The following is a 20,058-nucleotide window of genomic DNA, read 5'->3' on the forward strand; positions in this document are numbered from 1 at the left end:
GTTCGGTACTGTACTACAAAGAATTTTTTTTTTTTCTTTTTATAAAAGATACAGTATTGTTCATTGATAATTATGTTTTGTTTATATATATATATATAATAATTGGGATCAAAGTTAGCCATCGTGTAATTGTTAATTCTTCTGCACATCCTCGCATTTTGTTTAGTTCAATATCACAACTTGCACATGTGTTGACTTGTGATTGAATCAATACATTACTTACATATGAGTTTATCATTGGTACTTGATAAAAAGTAATCAAATTACCACTTGACACATGCGCAAGTCATGGTAAAGTGTGTATTTCAAGACTTTTCCTAATTAATATTAACCACCTAATACCAATTATTGAGATGAGGTTTTGGAAATCCCATTATTGATGCATAACAAGATATTGCTAGTAAGTTGACCAAAATTGTAATGTCAAGTTGTGAGCAGTTCCCAAAATACATTATAACACCGATTGCAATACTAAGATATCTTTAGGATCCGTTTGATTGGAGGGGTGAAAAAATGGGAGGATGGAAAAGATTTTAATTTCCCTCATTTTTTTTTGGTTGATAGTAAAAAAGTGGAGGGATGAAAAAAGTGAGTTTGTACAAATTAACACATATACTCTTGTTAAAAAATGATGCCCATTTGAAACACAAAAAGTGACCCAAAAAAAATCACCCAAATTTATTATAAAAAAAAAATCATGTCTAAAAAAAAAATCACATCTAAAAAAAAATGGAATGAGACCGTGAACAAATGAAACACTTACAAGTTATTAAAATTGGAATTAAAATAAAAAAAAATAAAAAAAAAAAGTGCTGAAGAAGCCCATGGGCATTTTTGCACATGGGCATTTTTGTCCTTTATTTATAAGATTTTCCCCTACCAAGTTTTCTCTCCATTTTGGAGAGAACTTTTTGGTGGGCCCAAGGGAGCTCCACCATCATTTTCCTCTCTCCCCCTCTCAACCAAACACCCTTAAAAAAGTTTTCCCTCCTCATTTTCTCTCCTTTTTTTTATCCATCCTCCTTAAAATCTACTCTATCAAACACACCCTTAGGGTGAAAATTATCATTCTTTATATCAATTAACCAGACTACAAATGGAGTGCTTAAAGCATGAGCTTTCTTTATGTGAAAGTGTTTCAAAACATTTTTTGTGTACGTAGACTCATGAATAAAGAATTGCATTTGATAGATTTTCATTTTAAAGGTCAAGACAACTTACAACTTTTATTGTGCATTTGATCTCAAAGAGTAGCTCCTCTCAAAATCTCAAAAAATGTTGCAGAGTTGGAATCTCATTCTAACTAAGAATTGTTGTTCTAGAGGATCCAAAATTTTGTTTACCCTTCTTTCATCACATACATATTCTTTAAAGGAGTTGAGGTATTTGTGAGTTCTTATAGAGCACTTACAAGATTTAAATTGTTAACATATACTACAACAATAGAAATCCAAATCTTGACATTTTAATAAACTAGTTGTAGACTCACACGATGTGTGAGAACAAATAATTATTTTGTAATTGTAATATAATGTATAATTTATTCTCTAAAATTTTCTAAAGATAAATTGCTCTCCCTAAAAATTAAAAAATTTCTATTCTGTCCAATTAGGTCTACTTCGGTCTTATTCGGTCCAATTTGAACTAATTAGGCCTTAAATCTTTTGTAGGTTGCCTTTTCAAATTTAGCTCAAAAATTATTTTTTTCCCCCTTTATTTTTGGGTAGAAAAGTATGAAATTTTATTATATTTGGGCTAAACTCTTTAGTTTAGAGTTAAAAAATACAAACAAAATAGACATTAAAAATTAGAAATATGAGTACTAAAAATGCAAGAAAATGATAAATATTCAAAAGACCTATTCGGTCCACATTGGTTCTATTTGGTCCATTTTGTCCTATTAAATCCACTTGGGTTCTATTTGGTCCACTTTGATCCCATTCGGTCCACATTGGTTCTATTCTGTCCACTTCAATCTTATTCTAGCCATTCGGTCCACTTTGGTCATATTCGGTCCATTCTATACACTTTGGTTTTTCAGTCCACTTTGGTCCTATTCGGTCCATTATGTCTACACCAATCCTATTCAATTGACATTGGTTTTATTTGGTCCACTTTGGCCCTATTTGGTCCACTTCTATCCAATTTGGTCATATTCAATCCTATTCGTTCCTATACAATCCATTATGTCCACTTTGGTCTTAATCTGTCCATTCATTCTTATCCACTCTACTTCAGTCTTAATAGGTCCAATTTGGTCCACCTTATTCCCATTTGGTCTACTTTGTTCCATTTGGTCTAATTCGATCTATTTGTGTCCACTTCGATCGATTTGGTCCACTTCGAACTATTTTGGTCCTCTTCGGTCTATATTTGTGCATTTACATATAAGGAAAATACATGTTTGGGTTGAGAGTGTCTATTCTAAATCCAAATTTATCCAAAAACAAATTTAGATCCCAAACTCATAATATCTAAAATCTTAAGTATAGTAATTATTGTTGTACACTTTTGTTAAGCCACCTTAACATAGCATTTTAGTCAAGCTAAATTTATGTGAAAGTCTTTCTAAACATGAAAGCTATGAATATGCATATATGTATGTATGTATGTATTATTCAAATTCTTCATTTTCTTAAAAGAGTTTATTATGATAATCAAAACTCATAACCAAATTATACTAAATATGTATAATTTATTCTCTATATCTTTCTGTAGATAATTTGTTCTCCCTAAAAAATTAAACAATTTCAAAATATAATTTCCATCACTCTATTCTTACAAATATATAATGTTATCATTTTTGATGTTTTTGATTGATATTACTCTTTTTTGAAATGGTTCATGTAAGGACTCACTTCGTGACGGTCCCAAAATAGTATTGGGTCCGCACGTTGAGGGCCCATACAATATAATTTGTAAAGCGTGGGTTTGAAAGGTTAAGCCTTGGTCACCGAACGGTGGTTAGTCATGGAGTTCGTGGCGATTTGCCCAAAGATACATCTGACATGCTCAACAACAATCTGTTCCGGGACATCATGAGTGGCTTCGGCCCTAAGATCTTGTTCAAGGAACTTCATATCCATATAACTCTCCCTTTTTTAGGACTCCCTCATCTGGAAGCCCCCCTCTTTTGGCGCACAGGTCTTTATATTATATAGCCCTTCTCGGGTAATCCTGTCCCTCCACTTGTTTGTCAGGCAGGCCCCTATCTGAATACCTGTCCCTTCAGCCGCCTCCCTCTGCTTTTTGTTAGTTGCACTAACTGAAACCACACTGTTCAGGCGTCTTTTCTCATTAATATAGCTATGACATTTGCGGGCGCGTTCAATGCGAAGGTGACATATTTACCTTGAACCACCTCCACTCTGTACCCCCATGTGGCTGTGTTTCTAGGCTATTTGGCCTTCCCCTACTCATCCTCGGCATCTACCCTCCTCGGCACGGGCTCTGGGCCTTGGTGGATAGTGGGCCGGGTCATAAGTCCTCTGGCCCCACAGTTCATATTCTTCTAACTATTGTTATTATGCAATATATTTTCCTAGTTTCTTTTGGTACAATTAAAATTTTTAAGTTTCAAAGTTATTATTCAAATTCTCATTCTCTTAAGGAAATTATTATAATAACTAAAACTTATCATATAATTACAATTGATATTACTCAAATAATTGATAGTACTTTCAATCCAAACTTGTATTTTCTCATTCTTAAGTAGTTACACCAAATTGGACTGAAGTAATCTAAAATAGACCAAATGCTCTGAATAGACCGGCACAGACCAATTGGACCAAATGGACCAAAATTTGACTGAATAGAGTAAAGTGGACTGAATGGACCATATTGGACCGTCGTGGACCAAATGGACCTAAGTAGACCGAATGAACAGAATTAAATAGAATGGACCGAAGTGGACTAAGAAGGTACGAATTGACCAAATAACACCGAATGGATTGAAACAGACCAAAGTGAACCAAATGGACCGAATTGGATTGAATTGAGTAAAGTAGACCTAATTGGACTGAAGTAGACTGAACCAAACCAAATAGATGAAGTGGACCAAAATAGATTGAAATAGACCGAATACCAATCTTTAATTAGCATAGCCAAGATTATGTCTTGATAAACTCAAATTCTTTCTTCCAAAACAATCAAGTATTAACTCAAACAAAAATCAAATTGAAACTATAAGAGAGAGGGACTACTTGTAATGGGGAACTAAAAAATATAGCACCAAAATGTATAAACCCAAAATAGAGTTTTAAAAATCACAATGATTCATCAATATAAAGTAGAGTTGCAAGAAAGAATAAAAAATAGAGAGAGAGAGAGAGAGAGAGACCACTTATTTAAAGAGAGAATGTGAGAGAGAATTATAGAAAATAATATGAGAAGAAAAAAAGTAAAAATAAAAAATATATTAATATACACTAAATTATCCAAGTCATATTATGTTATGTAATAAAATAACATTATATTCTTATACACTATCTTTATAATACAATAGGATAACATCTATGAAATTAAAGAGGAGAAAAGATAACAACTTAAAAACAAAACTTAATCATCAACCCAAATTAAAGTTCCAACTTAAATAAAATCCACCAAAAAATGAAAAAAAAAAATTTGACAGAGAAAGAGAGAGAAATAATCTTTTGTGTGTGGGAAAGATATGTATAGAATGGGATAGAAAATTGTAAATTTATAGTAAAAGGAGAGGAATAATAAAAGCCAAAAATAAAAGAAGATAAAAAGATAGAGGAAAAGTAATATTAAGGTAGATAGAAGTGGGGAGATAAAAAGGTAAAAGGAGGGGAAAAGTTGGAGAAAGTATAACAATAACTTGGTAAATTAATAAGAAAAAGAAAAGTTAATAATAAAAGAAATAATGTTGGAAATGGGTGGATAATGTAGCTCAACAAGAGCAAGAGCGTAGAAATAATATAATGCTACGTTTCAACTTTTAGATATATATAGAATATAGATAAGCATGGAAAAATTGGATTATTATCAAATCCCTCTTCAATAGATATTTATTGAGAGGATTGTGCCACATGCATCCAGCTTGTTAAACATAGATAGACATTTGTAACCTGATATAATACATGTTAGTAACTAACAAGCTAATACTAAAAAACTGAATATATATAATTGTGTCCATTATGGGAGAATATGTTTCTAATCAATACCATATCTTCTCAGGAAACCTTATGCCACAAGTCATGCTTTGTATCTCACAATTTCATTTTTCACATTACATTTTTGTATAAATGCCCATTTGCATCAAAAAGGCGTTACATTTTCAAGTAATTGGGACTATAGGTCATAATACTTTAAATTTTACTAGTGAGTTTAACTTGGCCTGAATTGATTCTTTCTACTTTGGCCACTCATGTCTACATCGACATTCTTCATTGATTTGAGGCTCGATTTCGTCGCTACATTTGGTGATCTCAAGAGCAACTTTAAATAAAAATATGACTTTGACAACAATTTTATTTGTCTAGACATCCCATTTTGTAACCAATGTTCAATTCATTGGCAAAGGTAAAATGGTACTTACACAAAGCAACTGTAAAAATAACATTTGAACCGTTAAATGAGTAATAACTTAATTCCAAACATAATCAAAACTCCTAACAATAAAAAAGACACCTTCAATACATAGGAAGGATAAATATAAAGGTATATGAACGGATGATGCAAGGAAATCCAGTAGGCTGAATGTTCAGAGTTACAATGACTGTTTGATGATATGAAGAGAAAGAAAACGACTGTCAAGGGTGACCGGGGTGAACTGGCCAAGGACCCTCTAATAGTTAAGTCAGTTTTTCTCTCTAGAATACAAGGACATTGAGTAGATAAATAGTAGAACGTAACATGGGCTGATAGAGTCAGATCCCTTTTATAGAAAGTTTTTTGTGGGTGTACTTGTTTGGATCCACTATCATCATGGGAGATGTGTATAATTAGTGGAGAAAATGGAGCGGATTTCAGGGAATCCTCCCCACATTCTAGAATGATAGATCGTGGTTTGATTGCTTGGTGTTTGCAGAAAAATCCTTTGAAATTTACCAAGTGTCATTTGGTCGTCCATGCCTCTGTGTGACATGGATGACTAGGTTACTTAGGATGGTCATGACGTTTGTAGACGAATCCTATTCATTACCGTGCTACTTTTTATTGGACTCCTTTTCTTGTGAACTAGTCTAGACGTAGTTTGGTCATGGACGACTATCATGGATGAATGGAACTTGATTTAGCCCACCATCATGAACTATTTTCCTCCGTCACCTATTCATTCAAATTTACATCTAGAAGACCAACCATCAAAGTTCTTTAAAAAATACACCCTATAGCACAATTCCATATCCTTCTTCTCGCAACACTTACGTTTGGATTAGTTTTTCTTTTCTTTTCTTTTCTTTTTTTTTGTTCTTGTTGAAAGTTTATTTGCTAAAGGTTGACCAAAGTATAACTATACTAAAAAAATTGTGAGAATTTATAAAGCTGTAATTTTTGCATAAACTGATGCTAATGTTCTAAATCTAATATTTCCACAATTGCAAAAAGAATATGATATGTGGTGAAACTAATTTGACTTTGAATTAAAATTTTGTGAAACAAAAACCAAATAAGATTATAATGGAACGGGTAAAGTGGTAATCGAGAAAAAGAAATGAACCAAGTTTGAGCTTATCAATAAACTATATTACACTTTCAAGTTTGCTTTTTTTTTTTTTTTTTTTTTTTAAACAAGTTTGAGCTCCTTCACAAGTTACTTAATTAAATTATTCTTCTCCTTTATATGGTAAAAACTAGGACTATATTACCTATTCACAAATATAATAATAATTTATAATAACTAAATTATAGTTAAAAATATATTATTTTAGTTAATTAGATAAAATTATTTTGTTTATGAACTTGTAAAAATCAGAATCGCTAACTTTGTATTGTTAAATATTATCTATAATTGTTACTGTAAAATGATCTATTTGTATTATCAACACTCTTTCTAAGCGAAATATTGTGAATAAATAGAATTAAGCATAAATATTTACAAGATGATAGAATATTGTAATGTAGGTAAAAAAATCTATATATTGTAGCGATAAAATATTCAAAAGAAATAGAGTTAAGTAAAACTATTTATCTCTTTCTAAAAAAAATAGTATAATTATTCATCACCAGCAAGTAATGAGAGAGAGAGAGAGAGCAATGGAATGTTAAAAAAATTTGGCGAGGGAAGAACAATCAATTCATCCCACAAAATGTTGAACAGGAATAAAAACTTAGATTAAATAAAATTGTTTTATCAGATTTTAGAGATTTATTTAATTGTTTTAAAGTTTTTAGGTTATTTAATTACATGATCCATGTGGCAAGATTTAATTGGATAAACTCGCAAACTTAGGTGTCATTTAATTGACACATCAATGTGGGCATGAATAGGAGAGCTCCCACTCAAAACAATACCTAGCATTTGGGGAGTGGATGAAAGTTTGAAATTTATGAAGCAAAATCAAAATTACCCTAAACTTTAGGGATGAAATTTGCAATTGATCAACAAAATCATAGTTGTTCTTCCCAAAAAAATCTTTTTTCATAATCAATTAATGGATGTGTTACAATTATGTTTTCTGTTTTTTTTCTTACCACAAACCACCTAATCTCCCTAGAAAAATCAAACAAAATTTTCTTAGAAACAAAATACACACACACAAAACTCAAACATTCTTTCTTAACAAACAAACAATCTCTTTGCAGATCTTACCTCGCAAAAAGCAGTGGCTGCACAATAATCAAGATCAATGATTATCTTAGAGGTAGCTATGACAGGTTTGGCAACAACAATGGCAAGATTTAATTGGATAAACTCGCAAACTTAGGTGTCATTTAATTGACACATCAATGTGGGCATGAATAGGAGAGCTCCCACTCAAAACAATACCTAGCATTTGGGGAGTGGATGAAAGTTTGAAATTTATGAAGCAAAATCAAAATTACCCTAAACTTTAGGGATGAAATTTGCAATTGATCAACAAAATCATAGTTGTTCTTCCCAAAAAAATCTTTTTTCATAATCAATGGATGTGTTACAATTATGTTTTCTGTTTTTTTTCTTACCACAAACCACCTAATCTCCCTAGAAGAATCAAACAAAATTTTCTTAGAAACAAAATACACACACACAAAACTCAAACATTCTTTCTTAACAAACAAACAATCTCTTTGCAGATCTTACCTCGCAAATAGCAGTGGCTGCACAATAATCAAGATCAATGATTATCTTAGAGGTAGCTATGACAGGTTTGGCAACAACAATGTCTGAAATTTCAAGTTTCAACAAGTGCATCTTTGAGTTCATCAACTTCATCACTAGCAAGTAATGTGATCAACCAATGATGAGAGAGAGAGAGAAAGATTAAAGCAATGGAATAAAAAAAGGAGGAAGAACAATCAGTTTATTTTAATTGTTTTAAAGTCTTTGAAGTTATTTAATTACATAATCCACATGGCATTATTTAATTTGGCTAATTAGCACATGGACGGAAGGGCTTCCAATCAAAATGACACCTATCATTAGAGGACCATATCAAAATTTTGAAAACTTTAAAGTAAACTACAAAAAAACAGGGCTATCCCAGCGTTTTGAAAAGCGCTGGGATAGGCCCAAAAAGCGCTGGGATAGGGTCAAAATTCCTATCCCGGCGTTTTTTTTCCCGGCGCTTCAAACCGCCGCGGTTTGAATGTCGGGATAGGGTCGCCGGACCTCTACCAGCGCTTTTTAAAAGCGCTGGGACAGGTCCCAGCGCTTTTCAAACCCTGTTCCGGCGTTTTTACTTGTGTCGGGATAGCCTTTGCAAAAATTTGAATATAACCTATACCAGCGCTTTTGAAAGCGCTGGAATAGGTACTACCTATGCCAGCGCTTTCTACTACCTATGCCAGCGCTTTTGAAGCGCTGGCATAGGTCTTGAACGAATAAAACTTAAAAGGCCTATACCAGCGCTTTTACAAGCGCTGGAATAGGTACTACCTATGCCAGCGCTTTCTACTACCTATACCAGCGCTTTTGAAGCGCTGGCATAGGTCTTAAATGAATAAAATCTAAAAGGCCTATACCAGCGCTTTCAGAAGCGCTGGAATAGGTTTTACCTATGCCAGCGCTTTCTACTACCTATACCAGCGCTTTTTAAGCGCTGGCATAGGTCTTAAACGAATAAAATCTAAAAGGCCTATGCCAGCGCTTTCAAAAGCGCTGGCATAGGTCCTTTTAAAAAAAATTTTTTTTTTTTTAAAATTTTTTTAGCACCTGTAATGTACCTAAAAAACATATTTTCCAATACCTATTTTATAGCAATTGTAATGAACTACAATTCATATTTTCCAATAACAAATACCATATCACATTAAACCAAGAAACTAAATATATATATATATATATTTAATTACACCATAACAATAATTACATCCCAAATGTCTAGAATTTTATACACAAAATAATACATCCCAAGTGTGTAGAATGTTATGAACAAAATAATACATTCTAAACAACTATGTACAATGTCCTACACAAAAGAATACATTCTAATTGTCTAGAATGTTATAATAAAGTTTCCAACTATGATGTGTACATATGTATCAAAGTTTGAAACTTTATTATAAATATCAAAATATCATAATAACTACTCCAAAATAGGTGCCAAAAGTATCGCCTACTGCGTATCATCAAATTATAAGTGTTGAGCACCGGGAGACTGGATATCTACTGCAGAATCACCATCACCATCCTACAAATTAAGAAACACACAATGGATTAGTGTAGTAAACAACAGAGTTAGTAGCTAAATCACACAATATCACTAGTATTACTACCAAGTGCCACATTAGCAATTAAAAGACACTCAAAATAATTGATTTTAGTTAAGCATATCAATTGGGTATTAGTCTCAATAAATTTCTCAAAAAGAGATTAGTAAGTAATTTATGCAAAAAATTCAATAAGTGATTACTTACAAATAACCTTAAAACAACCATCAATAGTTAAGCATATCAATTGTTGGTTAATGTTTGAATGTATCCCCTCTTTGTGATGTGTTTCATTATGTTAGGCAAATTCATTATTTGCTATTATGTAAAGGTGACAGTGATGATTTTTTTTGGTATTTGATGTTTGTGTGAGGAATAGTTTTAGTGAGAGCAAGATATCAAGACAAGTTTTTATTTATTTAAATGTAAATTTTGTTTATGAATAGGCTTCTAATAGGAGGAGATGTTGCAGCAAAGCTCTTTTAGTATAGAAGGTGTTTGGGAAAAAGCCAAGCCTAAAGTAGTAGTAGAAGTAGAAGAACTGTTAATCCGTCTATTGAAGTACCAATTCCTCCACTTTATCCAGAACACTACATACAAATATTTCTCTCATGCTTCCCTTTTGTCTTCATTGAATATCAGGTACGCATATGTGATAAAAACTTTTACATCCCTACAAGTTTCCTCATTATGTGATTTTAAAAAATAATTACATAAATGTCTGCTTCAATAATAACCAGTAACTTATGGAAAATGACATAACTTATGGGAGCATCCAATGCAAATATTTTTCTAACTTTTGAGCAGGTAAGATATTAGAGTTATGTTCATGCAAAAAATCAACAAACAAATTGATATGGTCAGGTCAATTGACAATAGAGAAATATCTTTCTCAAAATAACATTCTTCCTAGATTTAAAGTCTTATAATTAATTGAAATCCCTTTTGTACAAGGTCAAGTCATCAAGTTTCCCAATTCAAAGAGATACAAACATGCCAGAATGCTCAAGTTTTTTAATGTTGGAGCTCAAGCTCTAGGGGTATAGTTTTACAATATTCTCATCACCATAGAGTAGCCAAGGTGTGGCGAGCCATGCCATTATGTGTTATGTGGAACATGTGACGTGAAGGAAATAAGAGGAGCAGCATTCCTTTGATGTCTTTTATTGAGTTTTTCCAACTCTATTTCCTTTTGACTTATCCCAAAAAAGAAAAAAACTCTATTTCCCTTTGATTTGTATTCTCTGAAAAGGGAGTGTATACATCTTTTAATTTTTCCTCTCTTTTCTTTTTTTAATAAATTATTTACTTAAAAAAAAACACTAACTTATATAAGTTATGCTAAGATGTAGAAGAATGGTGATAATTTGAAATTCTTTAGGGGAAATCTCAAACTTGACCACAGCATATGGTGTTTCTAAATAATGTCAACGGAAGAACCAACGTGAATTCTCTATAAAATAAAAATAAATTCATATGGTCTGTAATTGTATGGACCTTGCTAATTAGTTGAGTCTCTATTTACTTCTCCAAAATCTTACTTTTTTGGTCCATAAGGTCTTGAAGTGCTAATTTTTCCAAATTGTACTTTTATGGAGGCACGAATACTACCTAGAGACTCATTGAAAGTTACTAGAGGGATATTATTGAGGAAAGTTCCAGTATGGGAAAACAGAGGTTTTTGGAATTGGAGTTGGAGAATAAATGTGCAGCCGTAATTTACACTCTTTGCTTGAAAGGTGATCCACAATATTTACCTATGAATTATTTCAATCTTTATTGTAGGAAAATAATATCATCATTCTTAAGTGAAATATGTGGTGATATGTGGGGATGGTGCAGATTAGGGACACATATAATGGGAGTGCTCAGAAGCGCCTGAAGTCTAGAGACCAACCACAATGTTTCCATAGGTATGGTGTTATTTTGTCTTTAAAACAAAATGAGCATGTCATGGAGGTGGAGGTCATGTTGAATATAAGCCTAGCTGTTATGGTACAATCAGAACCATAGGTGGGTGAGCGAAGCTCTTTGAAGACAGCAGTGAATTTGATGCAAACAACCTTTAAGAGTGGCTATTAAAGAGTGTAGATGGAGACCTCCTGTAGGTATGTATTATAAGGTAAATTTGGCTATCAAGTAATTGCAGAACAATACCTATCAAAAAAAGGAAATTGCAGAACAAAATATGGTATGGTTTGGGAGTAGTTCATGATAGTGGAAGCCAATGTATAAGAGCTATGTGTGCAAAAAAAAGAACCAGGGAATCACCAAATGCACATACTTTGCATTCAAACTTCTTACCGTAGACAGATTGGGAAACGATGGGTACAGTGAAGTCAACATCCTCCGCATTAACCTCATTTCAGCATCATAATGCGCACATTTCTCCTTCATTTCAGCATCATAACGCGCACATTTCTCCTTCATTTCTTCTACTTCAGCAGACAACTCGATAACCTTTTGTTCAGTTGCAGTAGATGTTGGAGGTGGCGTACTATCATCCATTGACCTCGCACGATTTCCAAAGGGGGTTGGACCAAAGCCTACCCCTCTAACACGACCACTTCTCTCTGCACCGAGGACCTGTGCAAATGCATCGTCGGGTTGCCAAAGTATGCCTGCCTCAATGTCATTTCCCCGCAACTGTGACCCCTCTGTCATAAGATGTTTCATCTTTGCCTAGTAATCACAAATAAACAAAATAACATATTAGCAACAAGGGTAATAATACACATGCCAACATGAGTAATATGCTTTTATATATATATAAGTTGGGTTGGAGTTATTATAAAAGAAAAAAAAAATGATATGTTAGGTAAAGTATTCAAACCTGTAACTCTCTTTGCAACCTTAATCATAAAAGAGTAAAGGATCTTTTAATAAATAAAAATAATAATGTTATAAACAAAAATTTCCTAACATTGTACGACCCTAATCTAATCTAATATATTGATGCCAACAATCTAATCTAATTTATTAAAGTCTCTACCATGTGACGTTAATCAAAGAACTTTTTTCCAACTCAAAACACAATACATTCAAATTACTAATATAATTTGTTAGAAATTTACAATGTTTGCTTCCGCAGTGGCATTCACAGCAACACCATCGCGGTGAGAATACGCCACTTCGTACATCTCACTTCTCTCTAGTTGCTTGCCTTTCTTTTTTGCCTACAACATGGTCAGTACATTCAACATATTAAAGTGAGGGTGTCAATTCGATGGCATTGAATCATATTTATTCCTACTTTAGAATGCAAAATAATATAAACTTTGTAATTGTAAGCATGTTATTAATATATATAATATTGTTCTTACAATGATATCCGCCGTCTGGGCCATGCTTCTGGATCCGAGCGTGTGCAACTCCGTCTGCTTGCCACGCCGCGCTTTGTTATCTTCCGACAGCTCCTACAAACATTTCAAGAAAGTCACTACCAATTACAATAACAAGCTAATATGACCAAAAATCTTGAGCATGGAACCTATAAAAGCAAAACATTTATACTACTGTAACTATCACTACCTTAAAATCTTTAGAGAACCAATACTCCACCAGGCCATGAAATTGAGTGTCATCAACCTCCGGCAGTGATAGCTGAAGTAAATCTTCCTTAGTTGTGTTCAGGTTGTAGTGCTTTTCCTTCAACTCTGTTTTGTGGCCCCTCCACAACTTCCCAATCCGTGAGAGTGACCATTTCCTTTGCTTGGCAAGTGGGATGCGGGCTGTAGGAATTACCCATCGTGCCTACCATGTGTAAAGTTGAATCAACTTTAAAATGTCACATTTTTAACATAATAGCAAACTGACATAAAGCTTTGAACAAGTAATAAAAAGTGAAGAATTTGAAAGAAAGAGAATTTGATACCAAAATTGTGTGGTTTTGAAAGAGAGATAGAACCTATTCTTGTAGTTTTCAAAAAAAAATATTATAAGACATTTCAAATACTCAGTAAGCCCAAATAAAGCACATATCTACAAATACATATATACAAATGGACTTGGTACTCTAGTTCTAACAAAGATCCAATACACCATTATCAAGCCATAAGTCACACAATTTTTCCACAAGTAATGACATTCGTAACTTGAAGATACATTAACAAAGATCATTTCTAGGGCTTCACAAAATCTCCTCAGTTAGGACATGTCTCCTACATTAAACGACTTGCAAACTCAACAAAAATAGATTATCAATAGTCCTTACTAGCCAAATGAACAAATAGGGGTTTCCAAATTAAAGATAATTAACTTCAAACTTTAAATAAAGTCCTACCATTGAAAGAGAGATAGAATCTATTCTTGTAGTTTGCATAACCTTATATAATTTTATTTAGAAAGATTGAGTTTTATTTTGAACCAAAAGATAAAAGAAAAAAGAAGAAGAAGAAAATCATGACTATTGAAGCAATTGACTACCAGTTTGAAGGAAATTCATGGTCATTTCTTTTACCATTGCTTTTTGCCTAATACCTGAATGGCTTCCCAACACCGATTCTTGTATTGTAGTGGCATGGAATGCCATGAGCGATAATTGATTGGGCACATATCAGGCTTTCTTGCCATTGTTCCCAGCCACTTTGCAAAAGGTCCAGCATTCTCCCCGACTGGCTGGCCCGCCCCATTTATTTCCAAGAATAATTTTTTGCCCGGTGGCATATTCCATATATCATCAAATCGGTTAGGCCCACGTTTGTTGGGCACAACAACCGCTCCAGCTGTGAGTACGGTTATGGGTATGTCCTCAGTATCTATTAAAACACCAAGTTGCATCAAATTACAATGAAATACAAAAGAATGAAATGTCAACAAACTAGCCATTTACACTGGTGTAAAACTAAACTCTTAAGAATTACTTTGAATTATTTTTTATATTAGCTTGTTAATGAGGGTATTTTTGATATTAACATGGTAATATAAAAAAATTAACTCAAAGTATAACATATTCTAATATTCTTTTACCTGTAAAAATTTTTATCAGAGCTATATTTAACAAACCCTCTTTTGGATTTTTGTTCTTTCATTGACCAACATACTTACTATAGATGATTCTGATTAGAGATTGACAGATATAAAAGTCCAAAATGCATGGTAAGAGTGCAAAAGAGGTTATTAGAGAACCTGTATTTGATCTTAGAACTCACATATGACATAAATGTGGCACTCATGCAAGTAAATAATACATTCCCTTCTACTTAGGCTTTAAATGCCAAAAATGCATAGCTAGAGTAAACAAGGGAGTGTATACCACCTGTTTCAGTTTCACCCTATATAGCCACAAAGTTGATTGTTTTTGCCAAATGGTTTCTTTCCAATCAAATGAGGTCTATAATTTTAAGTTGAAATGAATTAGAAAAAGGCTAATAAAATATGGCCAGAAGATATGAATTAGAAAAAGGCTAATAAATTACTGCAGAATTTTGAGATCTGGACAAATCAATTGAGTATATTATGTAAATTACAGTGGACAACACATACTCTACTGCCTTATAAGGAATTGCATTTTTGAAATGAATTTTAGTGCACAAGAGTCAGTAATAGGCATGGGATCAATTATTGGAAATGCTATTGTTTATTATAATGGGAGAAAATTCAAATATGTGAAGCCTTCATTGCTATGGCCATAACAAAATGTCTCTGCATAGAGCACTGTCCTAGAAACATATTTATTAATACATTAATAGTGAACCTATAAACTTCTAATTATCTTACAAATTACTTAAATTGGATTTTATTTATGAAAAACAAAACAGATTTACAATAGATATAGAAATAATTATTTCAAAAACAAATATGAAAAAAAATATATAGGAATGGAATTTCATAATCATGCTATTAAGTACAAATTTAGAAATATTCCAACCTGGTGCTAGTGTCTCGTCATCACTCCCCTGGGACTGTCGTCTATCATCATCAGCTGAAGGAGCTTGTTGGCGTGATGGTACTTCATTCGACCCCACATGTGAGGAGCTCTCACCAGACTCAACGAACTGAAGTCGCCGCTTCCTCCCCATTCTTGTGTGCAGTACCTAAACAATGCAAGCTTGTTAGTTATAAAAAACATAATGTATATAATATCTAACAAACGCTTTAAACATGTAGCACTTCACAAGCACACTACCAAGCCACACATATGGAAGCAATTGAGTTTTCATTTACTTAAGTCCAAAAACAGTATATGTGACAATGAAAATGCATATTCTAATTTAAAGTGTTATAATAGGAACGTATTAGTTCAAAAGATGGTCTTACTACATTATACTACTAATCGTCGTTGTACTCATCGTCGCTATACTCCTCATTGCTGACTTCGTCATCAATAAAGTCATTATCATCTATGAAGTCCCCATCTTGCTTCTCGTTCCCCTCAATGACCATTGCATCAATTGTGGTTCCTTGGACATCAGGTCGAGCCAAACCAATGTTGTCAGAAGCCACATTGTCACTGATATTGTAGGGAACATTTTCGCAATAAGTATCACCATCATCATCCTCACACAAGGGACCACTGCCCGCGTCAAACACATCCCTTGCTTTAGTTTTAACAACTACAAACCAATCTTTGTCCCTCTTGTCCTCTACATAAAACACTTGTGAAGCTTCAGATGCTAATACATATGGCTCATCCATCAGTTCATCCCCCACATGTATCAAGCGGGTAAAATTCACAAGTGGAAACCCTAACTCATCAATCTTGTACCCCCGGCTACTAAGAACGTCAACCCATTTACATTTGAATAGCACATGTCTTATTTTATCTGAATAATTCAACTCAATAATATCTGTTACAATACCATAGTAAGCAACGCCACCGTCAGTCACAACACTTACTCCACTGTTTTGAGTTTTCTTATTCTTCTCCGAATCTTTAGTTCGAAATTTTAAACCATTGGTGACATAGTGCTTCATCCGCTTGGCTCTAGAATAGGGACATGCACCAATTGTACTAAGAGTAACGCTAAGTTTCTGCCTGTCAGCATCACTCATGGACATAACCTAACACGTTTATACGTACATATTATAAGTTAGTTTACTTCCCATATACAGCCATGAAAAAAGTCACTAGCATTCATACTTACAAGATCTCTAAACCAGCCACAAAACTTCTCCATGTGGTGCTTATGAATGACATTATCAGTTATACGACGGCGGGCCTTTCCTAGTTCATCCTCGATCACATGTTTGTGCATACTGTGCATGCATTTGTGTTAGTCATAATAAAACAGTATTTCTAGTAATCGACTACGATCGTAAACTAATTGAATCAACTATAACTTACTTGCGAAAATGTCCAACGTCGGCACAATTGAAAAGAATGTAACGATGAGCTTGAATTAATTCCGTTTGACTTGGTGTGAAGTAAGACACTGCACCGGTAGAATTTTCCACCGTTCTGATAGGTCGCGTGAAAATTGTTTCAATGCCATGCATGTACCTTGAACAGAATGTTAAGCACTCTTCAACTATGTACCCCTGAGCTATAGATCCTTCTGGAGCGGCTTTATTTCGTACGTAAGACTTCAGTCGAGATAGGTACCTAGGCACAATACCGAACTCCCCAATTGAACAACGTACCATGCATTAAAATACCAAATCAATCATAAGCCAAATATTAGGATTACCTCTCAATAGGATACATCCAACGATAATGAACTGGTCCACCAAGCTTCGCTTCCCTTGCCAAATGCATGACTACATGTACCATAATTGTGAAAAATGATGGAGGAAATATCTTCTCCAATTCGCACAACGTGACTGCAATATCTTTCTCGAGGTTTTCAAGATCTGGCACAGTCAATGTTTTGGAACAAATTTCACGGAAATAACATGATAACTTGATCAAAGGCCTTGTTACTTGTGACGGCAATGATCCGCGCAAAGCTATTGGAAGGAGTTGTTGCATCAAGATGTGGTCATCATGGCTCTTTAAACCAGAAATCTTGCGTTCTTTGAGATGGACACGACGTGAGATATTCGAAGAATACCCATCGGGCACTCTTATATCCTTCAAAACTTGTAGGAACCCGTCTTTCTCACTTGTAGTCATATTATAACAAGCTGCTGGCATCTCAACCGTATCAACCCCTTTATGGACTAGATGAAGTTCACTCCGTATACCCATGGCCTTTAAGTCAAGGCGTGCCTGGTAGGTGTCCTTTGTCTTGCCATCCAAGTCTAGCAACGTCGCCATTATATTATCAGTCACATTCTTCTCTGTATGCATCACATCAATATTGTGACGCAACTTCTGATCAGCCCAATAGGGCAAGGTGAACAAAATGCTTCTCTTTTTCCAGACACACGCATCCTCCCCCCTCTTTCTTTTGTTATAAAGAGCCTGATGTTTCTTCCCAAGACAACGTCCAACTAACTTCTCTGTTTGCTGCATGATCTTTGAGCCCGATGGTGTCACTGGAGCCACTCTAAACTCCTTAGTCCCATCAAAATTTATATCATCTTCACGGAACTCGTGATCGTTATCCAACCATCGCCTATGTCCCATGTAACAAACTTTCCGGCCATGTTTAAGGTAGTGGGACTCGGTATCATCCATGCAACATGGACATGCAAGAAAACCCTTTGTACTCCAACCGGAAATGTCAGCGTATGCAGGAAAATCATTTATGGTCCACATTAGTGCTACACGCAATTGGAATCTAGTATTAGAAGATGCGTCAAATGATTCGACTCCAACATCCCACAGCTCTCTCAATTCTTCTACCAAGGGCTGTAGGTACACATCTATAGCAATCCCAGGTGAGGTAGGACCAGGAATTACAAGTGACAAGATCAAGGAAGACCTTTTCATGCACATCCAAGGAGGGAGGTTGTATGGAACCAACACAACCGGCCATGTACTATGCGTGGTACTCATGTTTCCATACGGATTGAACCCATCCGCTGCTAACCCAAGTCTAACATTGCGGGGGTCAGATGCGAACTCTACATGCTTATCATCAAATTCTTTCCAAGCTTCAGAATCAGCGGGATGCCTCATTACCCCATCATTTGTTCGACCAATAGCATGCCATTTCATATTAGTGGCTAGTTCGGATGATAGAAAGAGTCGTTGCAATCTTGGCTTTAAAGGGAACCAATGTAGGACCTTTGCAGCTTTCTTCTTGCTTTTGCTTGATGAAGCCTGTGTCTTATCAGCTACAGGCGACTCGGGTGGTTTCCATCTTGATACCTCACAATGTGGGCAAGCATCAAGGTTACTCTTCTCCTTCCAATAAAGCATGCAGTCATTAGGACAAGCATGAATCTTCTCATAACCCAAACCCAAATCCGTAATTATCTTCTTAGCCTCATAGCAATCTTTTGGCAACTTAGCATCCGAAGGAAACATATCTTGCAAGACTTGAAGCAACAAAGTGAACGATTTGTTAGTCCAACCACAAAGAGTCTTTAAGTGGTACAAAACCACAATGGCTGAGAATATGCTAAATTTTGTACACCCTTCGTATAAAGGTTTCTCCACATCTTGTATTCGGTCGTAAAACTTTTTTGCATCATCATTGGGACCTTCAACCGGTTGTTGCACAGAAGGACCATCTGGACCTTGCTGTACACTAGGACCTTCGTCCATTGAATCCGGTGCCATATCATGCATAGGGTGTAAGTCATGCAACATCCCATGGAAATCGCCATATTGATCCAAAGTCTCATGCACACGACTACTTCCACCTTCAGTAGTGGTCGGTGTAGACTCAAATTCCCCATTAAACACCCAAGTTCTATAATTCTTCACCATCCCAAATGAGTACAGGTGATCACGCACGACCTCTACATCAAAAATGTATCTATGCCTACAGTTCCTACAAGGACATGAGATCTTCCCTTGACATGCTGTGCGAGAAGCAAACTCCACAAATGAGTCAAGCCCATGGAAGTATTCTTCAGAACCCTTTTTAGCGTCCATCCAACTCTTATCCATTGATATGTGTCGAATTATGAGGCGCACCTACACTACAATTTCACCATTGCACATCGAGTTTCAAAAATGTAAGTCACAAAACAAACAACACTTCTAATAGAAAATACTCCACCTTTTCTCTCCATGCAAGCCACCCGCTTGCTCCAAAACAACAATCCACCACAGCAATAATGTAGACACATTATATGTGTATCTATATAGTATATATAGTAATCTATGTCCCTCCTTAAATTTTTTGTATTCTTATGTAAGATGATTCCTAGTTTTCATGAACAAGCTTATTTATAGAGTAATGACATTTT

General features: G+C 34.6%; 2 protein-coding genes and 1 long non-coding RNA gene across 3 annotated transcripts; 1 reads left to right on the forward strand and 2 right to left on the reverse strand.

Annotated features, from left to right (window-relative positions):
• Positions 1–10,271: 10,271 nt before the first annotated feature.
• LOC115988578 lies at positions 10,272–12,052 on the forward strand. The gene is made up of 3 exons (XR_004091584.1): positions 10,272–10,455; positions 11,412–11,552; positions 11,656–12,052. It is a non-coding gene; the product is annotated as an uncharacterized LOC115988578 (long non-coding RNA).
• On the reverse strand, positions 12,052–15,833 carry LOC115991391. Its single transcript, XM_031115090.1, has 6 exons — positions 15,683–15,833; positions 14,293–14,570; positions 13,345–13,566; positions 13,137–13,229; positions 12,888–12,989; positions 12,052–12,495 (listed from the first exon to the last, which is right to left on the reverse strand). The coding sequence occupies exons 1-6, from the start codon at positions 15,831–15,833 to the stop codon at positions 12,052–12,054; spliced, it is 1,290 nt and encodes a 429-aa protein (XP_030970950.1).
• A 250-nt stretch (positions 15,834–16,083) lies between these two features.
• On the reverse strand, positions 16,084–19,756 carry LOC115991392. The gene is made up of 4 exons (XM_031115091.1): positions 17,442–19,756; positions 17,099–17,356; positions 16,899–17,010; positions 16,084–16,815 (listed from the first exon to the last, which is right to left on the reverse strand). Exons 1-4 carry the CDS (start codon positions 19,754–19,756, stop codon positions 16,084–16,086), a joined length of 3,417 nt encoding a protein of 1,138 aa, XP_030970951.1.
• Between the last annotated feature and the right edge of the window lie 302 nt (positions 19,757–20,058).

Source organism: Quercus lobata, chromosome 5, assembly GCF_001633185.2.
Source record: "Quercus lobata isolate SW786 chromosome 5, ValleyOak3.0 Primary Assembly, whole genome shotgun sequence".
Lineage (NCBI taxonomy): Eukaryota > Viridiplantae > Streptophyta > Magnoliopsida > Fagales > Fagaceae > Quercus > Quercus lobata.

Bases quoted from the DNA above. Each gene is read 5' to 3' on its own strand.
- LOC115991391 (XM_031115090.1), bottom strand. From the start codon at position 15,833: ATGGGGAGGAAGCGGCGACTTCAGTTCGTTGAGTCTGGTGAGAGCTCC. The intron at 14,571-15,682 runs GTTGGAATATTT...GTGTTTTAATAG, and splicing joins TGACGAGACACTAGCACCAG to ATACTGAGGACATACCCATA. The intron at 12,496-12,887 runs GTAAATTTCTAA...TGTGATTACTAG, and splicing joins CCACTGCGGAAGCAAACATT to GCAAAGATGAAACATCTTAT.
- LOC115991392 (XM_031115091.1), bottom strand. From the start codon at position 19,756: ATGGATAAGAGTTGGATGGACGCTAAAAAGGGTTCTGAAGAATACTTC. The intron at 17,357-17,441 runs GTAATCCTAATA...TATTGTGCCTAG, and splicing joins TGGATGTATCCTATTGAGAG to GTACCTATCTCGACTGAAGT. The intron at 16,816-16,898 runs GTAAGTATGAAT...TAAACGTGTTAG, and splicing joins GTGGCTGGTTTAGAGATCTT to GTTATGTCCATGAGTGATGC.